At 31.8% G+C, this 7581-nt stretch overlaps 1 protein-coding gene across 2 annotated transcripts; it reads right to left on the reverse strand.

Moving 5' to 3' along the window:
* Positions 1 to 439: 439 nt before the first annotated feature.
* Positions 440 to 7060, reverse strand: LOC104213922 (aluminum-activated malate transporter 9-like). 2 transcript variants are annotated; one of them, XM_009763487.2, is made up of 8 exons: positions 6997 to 7060; positions 6863 to 6891; positions 4134 to 4502; positions 3307 to 3444; positions 2687 to 2956; positions 2224 to 2333; positions 1849 to 1995; positions 440 to 1210 (listed from the first exon to the last, which is right to left on the reverse strand). In XM_009763487.2, the coding sequence occupies exons 3-8, from the start codon at positions 4465 to 4467 to the stop codon at positions 584 to 586; spliced, it is 1626 nt and encodes a 541-aa protein (XP_009761789.1). In that variant the 5' UTR covers positions 4468 to 4502; positions 6863 to 6891; positions 6997 to 7060; the 3' UTR covers positions 440 to 583. The 2 variants fall into 2 exon arrangements, with proteins under 2 accessions (XP_009761789.1, XP_009761790.1); XM_009763488.2 differs by lacking the exons at positions 6863 to 6891; positions 6997 to 7060 and adding an exon at positions 4780 to 4791.
* Positions 7061 to 7581: the final 521 nt, after the last annotated feature.

Below are 7581 nucleotides of genomic sequence, written 5' to 3' on the forward strand. Positions count from 1 at the left end.
TTCTCGCTTATTGTTATTACTACTGTCTTCGAAAGCTCTGTTCCCAGAACCAAGCTATCTGCTATCTCATCTCAATTTTCAACGCGAAGTCTTGCATTTTATTTAATTTATTTATCATTTTGGGATCAAATCAATTCTCTTATCTATAAACCACGTATAAATTCAACTGTACTATTTTACAGGTAGACAATTATAATATATGGCTTTATGCACTAGTTAATAATCGAGCCGAACAAATCGAAGTTACCAGACCGAATAAACCGAAACCAGAAGAATAAAAGTCGAACTATACTGAATTTAATTAGATACGATATTGGTATAGATTTTAAGAAATCGAATACCGAAAATATCGAACCAAAATATCTAAATATTGTACTGTTCCTTGACCGACGAACACCCCTATCTATTCATGATGCAAGAGATACTCCATACACCAATATACAAATGTTCATTTTTCTATTTCCTTTCCTCCTCACACAACAAACAAATGACTATCTCTTACCTTTTCATTTCACACAAATTGAATCTTCAAAAAACTCACAACTTGAATTAGATCACATTGACATGATTAATAATTAATTCTTTAACTCTTTATTGCACTAGGTGGGATGATAACATCTGGCTCTTTGAACTCTGCCCTTTGACTTAATTCTTCAAAGTTATCAACCACATTCTGAAGCCTTGCAACAAATTCAATAAGTAGTGAAGCAAAAGTAGCCAAAGACAAAGAACTCGCACTTAAGTAAGTTTCCATTTCACATGTATCAGCAATATCACCATCAGCAAGTGAAAGACGTGAAGGCCATTGATTTTGCTTTCTAAATGATGAGTTTCTAAATTCAGACGATTCTTTTGCCAATTGTGGCCAATTTGCTTGTAATGAACTTATGTCAATGGCTGTTTCACTTAGTGATCGAGATCGAGAACTTAATGGCAAATTTTCACTACCATTTTCACTTGAAGAATCTTCATGATTAATGTTTGGTTTTCCAATTTCCCAACTCTTTGAATTGACCAAAATATATGATTTATGGTCTATTTTCTTCTGTAGTTGTTGAGCTGTCTCGTGCACTTCTTTTAGAATATTTCCATGACTATCTAGCATTTCCAATTTTTCTAACTTTGTTCCTAGCTCACGTAAAACTTTTGCAGCATTTGCACCAACCCTCTTTAGCTCATTACGGAATACTTTCCTCTTCTCTGGTGGCGACTGCAAAAATGAGAATTTAATATCTGTACGATCAGATTAGGATGACCTACAACAATAGGTAACTGACTATATATAGTAATTCTAATCTGATATAACCTAAACAATATTACAGTAAATAACTTGTTAAAATATACTGATAGTGTAAAAATTATTTAAATTGTACTTGCATATAGGTTAATAACCTGCGATAACTTGTTAAAATACAAGGATAGTGTAAAAGTTGTTTAGATGATGTGTATAGGGCAGTTTGGTGTACTAAGCTCCCGCTATGCGCGGGGTCCGGGGAAGGCCGTCCGAACCACAAGGGTTTATCGTACGCAGCCTTACCCTGCATTTCTGCAAGAGTCTATTTTCACGGCTCGAACTCGTGACCTCCTGGTCATAGCAGCAATTTTACCAGTTACGCTAAGGATCCCCTATAAGTCTAGATTATGTGTATATATAAGTTAAATCAAAATGTTAAGAGTTTAACTTCTGTATACTCACGATGTACACAAAAAAAGTTAGATTATTAGGTTAAGATGACTTATAACAATAAATAACCATCTATAATAAACCTAATTTGAGAACCTAAACAATGAAGTAAACAATTTGTTTTTAACATGGTAAAATAGCATAAACATTATTTCAGTTAAAACCTGGATTTCTGATTGGATACATCCATGCAATGCCATAACCATGAATGCACAATGCCTCAATGCACTGCTTAATTTAACAAAGTCTCTCCACAGATTCTTGTGCATTCTATAACGCCCATGAGGTGGCTCCCAAATAGCAAATCCAAGCTGTTCAAAATATTGATCAAGTGCAAAATGTCACGATTTCTTCTAAGTAAATTCATGAGCAACAAGTTATATTTCTCGGACTCTTTAAAACGGCAATGGAGTGAGTGCCGGATCTTCTAACATTAGTGTATTTCTGGAGGATTTCATACGAGTGCGACAACATTTTTCGAGAGCCCAAGCAACATAAATGAGTAGATACATAAACGTTACAACATAATATCTACGTACCAATGTTTGTTCTCGTCCTGTGGATTCTATGACAGATTTGTAACCGTTATATTCTGAGTCATTTGCATCTCTATCATGCTCAACACAACTTAAGTACCCATTGATACAACCTGTTCAAAATTTCATGGATTCAACTTGTTATAATTAGCAATTTTATTGGTCAAAAATTAGAGAAATATAAATGTAAGTTGTCCACCTTAAATGCTTTCTGTGGTCCAAAATATTTAACATTTTGGAAAAATAACAAGTTATTTATATATTTTTCCAAATCTACCCTTACTGTTTCAATTAATGAAAGTACGGCCAATCGACTGAGATGAATAAGAGAAAGGTAAAGAATATTTTAGACAAATACTTTTATGATTAGACTGTATAAATGTCTCTTTAACGAGACGTGCAAGACCATAAAAATATAATATATGAACCATACGAAGTACGAAAATACGCTTAAATATTGTCTCACCTTCCAAAGAATTTGCAAGATCCATGAAATTCTTAACCACCAAACGATGCAAATCTTCACCAGACCAGATGGGGTAAATACTTATATTAATCAACAAGCAAATACCAGCACCAAGAGCAATCAGTGCCAAACGAGTACAAATTGCCACATTGTACTCTCTAGTCCTGTTTCCAGCCACAATTAGGATACAATACGTCAAGATAAACACTCGATATCCATATTCATATGGTGCCATTGTTGGGTATAGCTTCAAGTATGATCCAAAAAATGCTGTCAGGAAAACAAGAAAATAATAGATGAGACGAATTACGTTATCCTCTATCCCAATTTATATGACGCTATTCAAATATCAAGAGTCAAATAAGTTTTTTCTTTGATCGTAATTTTTTCATATGCCTTTTGAGTATTTTTGAACTACTAATTATTATGACTTATAATAACTTTTACTGTAGTTTTCAAATATGTAAATTTTATTTCAAAAAACTTAAAGTTCTCATATCTAAATACGTAGTCAAAATGAAAAAGTTTGACTCTTGAAATCCGAACTGCTATCACATAAATTCGGACGGATTTTAAGACAAAATTTGGAATGTGAGGATTTTATGGTAATAGAAAGTTACCTACGATAAAAATGCTCACAACAATTACAACTCTTTCCCTTTCTCCAGCCCACAATGCTAATTGAGCAAAGATGAAGGCAAGCATCCCAGCACAAAATGTCCCCAAACCACGATTAAATCCTTTAATTAAGGTTGCTCCTGCACAAAACAAAAGGGTGAAAAGGGTAACTATATCAGCAAATTAATACTTATTGGCTACAGTAAAACGATGTAAAGATTTTTTATGTTATTCGTGTAACTTAACATTTTATAGCAGGTTATATATATATATACACCATTTTTACTAGATTATCAATTAATATTTGTATAAATATTTACCTATGCATATGAAACTTTTACCCTTTTAATGCGCAGAAAACATAAACTCATAGTAAATTAGTTAAAATTCTATCTACTAATGGTGTGAAAAATTTTACACTATCAAATAACTTTATTTAGTATTATTCATTAATAATCTAAGATACATGGTAATTAACCTATTACTAATAGATCAAATCACAATGATGGTGTAAAAAATTCATTCTATTGTCAATGTATATATATGTGACTTTTTCCTTTTTAATCCATCCCAAAAAGAATATTAATTATTTTCTATATTTAGTGATAATTTAACTTTAAAATGTTGATTTACCTTTAATAAGATGATTTATAACTACACAAATATCTATGGCTCATTAGAAATTACAAGCTTCAAAAGTCTTTTTTTATTTCTTAAACTTTGTACCCAGTCAAACACCATCATATAATTAAACGAGTGACTAAATTAATCACGGTAATTAAATTAAAGAAGCAAGCAAAAACAAGAGAGGGATGCTAAAAGTTTTTACCTATGCTGAACTCAAACATAACAAGAACTGTTAAGATTGCCCAAATTGCGAACTGAGCAATATCATTAGGTTTCTTCCAAAAAATGAGAAGAGACACAAAAGATAAAGCAAATCCCATTTTCAAGGAAAAAATAATTTTTCGAGGATCGTTGCGACCCATCTCGATTGCTTTCTTAGCAAAATCTTGTAAATTGTTGAAAAAACTTGTAAACTTATCATTCAATGGACTGAAACAATTGCAGCAGCCTTTTCTTTCATCATAATCATTTGGCAGCAGTTTTTCTTTGTTTTCATCTGAAGAAGCCTTCTTGAAAAAATTCTTTATGGTCACCATTTCTTGCTATCTTTTTCTCTGATTATATATAGACTCTGAAAAAAAAAAGGAAAAAGAAGATGATCAAAGTGTTATTTTTATTCTACAAGTTGTATGGAACTCTCTTGTAAGGAAAAAAGAAATGGGAGAAAACTTATCAAAAAGAAAGAAAATTTCACAGTAAGAAAAAAATGAAATAATGGAACAATCAACTATGCCACAATATATCCAAGCAAGTTATTATAGGTTATATGAGTCCTTATATATTAAGTCGCTTTATTTAAGCACTTTTCTCATTCAATATTATACAAAATAAAAGTAAAAAGTACTAACTAGACGTTCTCGGTATTTCAGTGGCATATATATATAATTAATCTATGCAACAATAATAATAATAACAATATATATATAGTATAATCCACAAGTAGAGTGTGGGACATTATAGAGTATGCAGCCAGTGGCTAAGACAGGAATTTCATTTAGGGTATTCAAACTTGAAATAAGTAAAAAAACAATCCTCGATAAAGGGTGTTCAATATATGTTATATACCATTAAAATCTTATATTTTACCTATATATACCGTCTAATTTTTCAACGAATGGTGGTCAGTTGACCTCACTTAGGGTTATATACCTTCGGCCCTGTGCAACCTTATCCCTACCTTATGCAGGTAGAGAGGTTATTTCAGATAGATCTTTGGCTCAAAACAAACATGCATAATCACAACATTATATACAAAAGATATGCAGTAGTGAAAAAGTCAAAGAAATAATAACCACAACAAGATAATATATAGTAAAACCGAAAAAATCACATCGCCAAATAGTAATAGAAATCAAAATTTTACGGATATATAAGAATAACACTACCACTACTGGGATGAAAGGAAAGACGCTTGATTCCCTACTACCTTTATAATTAATTTTCGCTGATTTTCAACTTTCACACTTTCTTATCAAAATATATATATATATATATATATATATATATATATAGCAATACTAAAAGACTCCTAGAAAACTATAAAACTTAAAGTAAACACACTAACATGACTAAAATAATTAATCACAACCTAATATCTTGGTACTTTTTAACAGCAACACCTGTTATTGCCAAGCTTGTATTTCTTTTTGGTTTTATGTACGTGAAGAGTAGAGGCGGAGCTAGGGTTTTAACTTTATGAGTTCTAAATTTTAAAACGACGGCTTCAAGTACAACTAGCTGGGTTCTAAATTCAATATTTACATATATTTAATGAACTTTTTAATGCAAATATATTGATGAACAAAAGTTACTAGGTTCGACCGAACTCGAATACGAACTTCTAGCGCCGTCCCTGATGAAGAGTAATAAAGAAGAAAGAACAGACGTGCATGAAAGTGAAGAGTTTTTGGTGTGCCACTTTGGTTGGATCAGTCAATTCCCTAACATCAGAATGTGGTTACAGTACGGTGGTGAAAACAAAGAAAAGAAGCTTCCTTCCCTCTATATATTATTGGTACCACAATTATACTATACTTCAGGAAACACAGTACGAGTAAAGCCAAAACAACAACAATTACAACTCAATTTCAAGCTAAGCGAGATATTAATTCTATTTGAACATGTTTCCATCTCTAATATTAAAAAAAATAGTTTCTCTCGCTATTAGAAAATTGCCTAAAATCGTCTAGAAATACCGACCGAAATCGATCGGAAAACTAGAAAAACCGACTGATTTTCAACCGATGACTTTAATCCATCGAAATTAGGCTAGTCGGTAATAAACAGCTATCGAAGTCGGTTGCAATTTTCGACTGATTTCGGTCGGTCAATTAAATTTCACAAACGACCCAAAAAGAAAAAATCTGCCGAAAAAACCGACCGAAGTCGGTCGATATTTTTAATTATGCAATTAAAAATACTATTCTACCACTAGACCATTAGTACATTTTGGTTTACGACTTTCTTTTATTTTATTTGTATTCTTTAATTGCATTTTCGCGCGAAAATAATCGACCGATATATAGATTTATAGATTTCTAACAAATTTAAACAGACTCCTAACAAACAATGGACCCAATGCTAGCTTACTATCATGACTAATTAACCCTTAATAGCTAATTCTAACAAGTTAATTAATGCGTAGTTTATGTACATTTTTCTTCTATTATATATTTTATTTTTCGCTAATTCTACTAGACGACTAATAAAATAAAAAAATTAAGGAACCACAGATTCTTGAAAAATGACATAGTATTTCTCCCGCGTAACAGAAAATTAGCTAAACAACAACAAAAAATCCAGTAGTTTTCCACAAGTGGGATCGGGGAGGTAAGAGCCTTACCTCTACCCCTACCCGGAAGGACAGAGATGTTATTTCCGAAAAGAAAAGAAATTAACGTAATGGATCAGATTGAGTCTTGTGTGACTTACCAATAATAACAGTGGATTGCTCTTTAGACCTGAAAATTCATTTGGAGATTAAAGAAATTTCCGTTATTGGGATTTTGTAAATTGAAGAACCAAAGAAACAAAAGTGGTACGTAGAAAAATGTTGGGAAAATTACCAGAAATATGTTATAAGAAAGAGATAGGAATAAGTAGCTAAAGAGTCAGAAGAAAACGATAATATGTTCTAAATGAAGGTTGATGGGAAAGGATATGAATTGAGTAATTGATGCTAAGCTATATAAGAATGTAGAACAAGCATCTACTTGAAGACTAATTCACAATTTTTATTTTTATTTTTATTTTTTTTGGGTGTGTTTTCCAACTTTCTCTTGAAATGTTGCGTAAATTTCAACTCTACAGAGCTGAATGACCTTTCAATATAGCAAAAGGAACAAATTTGTAGTGCTAGGCAATTTTTTGGCTATTTTCTTTCTTATGATCTCTCGCAGTTTGAAGAGTTTGCGTTTATTTTCTCAGTTGAAAGTTTATTTTTAAAAATATTTCTGAAAGATTTTGGAAAAATATGAATAGAAAAGGAAGATTTAATTTCTACAACTCAAACGTGGAAGCGTTCTGTCAATTTCAGCCACTTCCATTTTCAACTATTAGATCATGTAAACATGTTTTAGTGAGCGAGTTTAATTCCTTCTAATAAACAACAACGACCCAATAAAATCTCACTACTGGGGTCTGAAGAGGGT

The sequence above is a fragment of the Nicotiana sylvestris genome, chromosome 10 (assembly GCF_000393655.2).
Source record: "Nicotiana sylvestris chromosome 10, ASM39365v2, whole genome shotgun sequence".
NCBI lineage: Eukaryota > Viridiplantae > Streptophyta > Magnoliopsida > Solanales > Solanaceae > Nicotiana > Nicotiana sylvestris.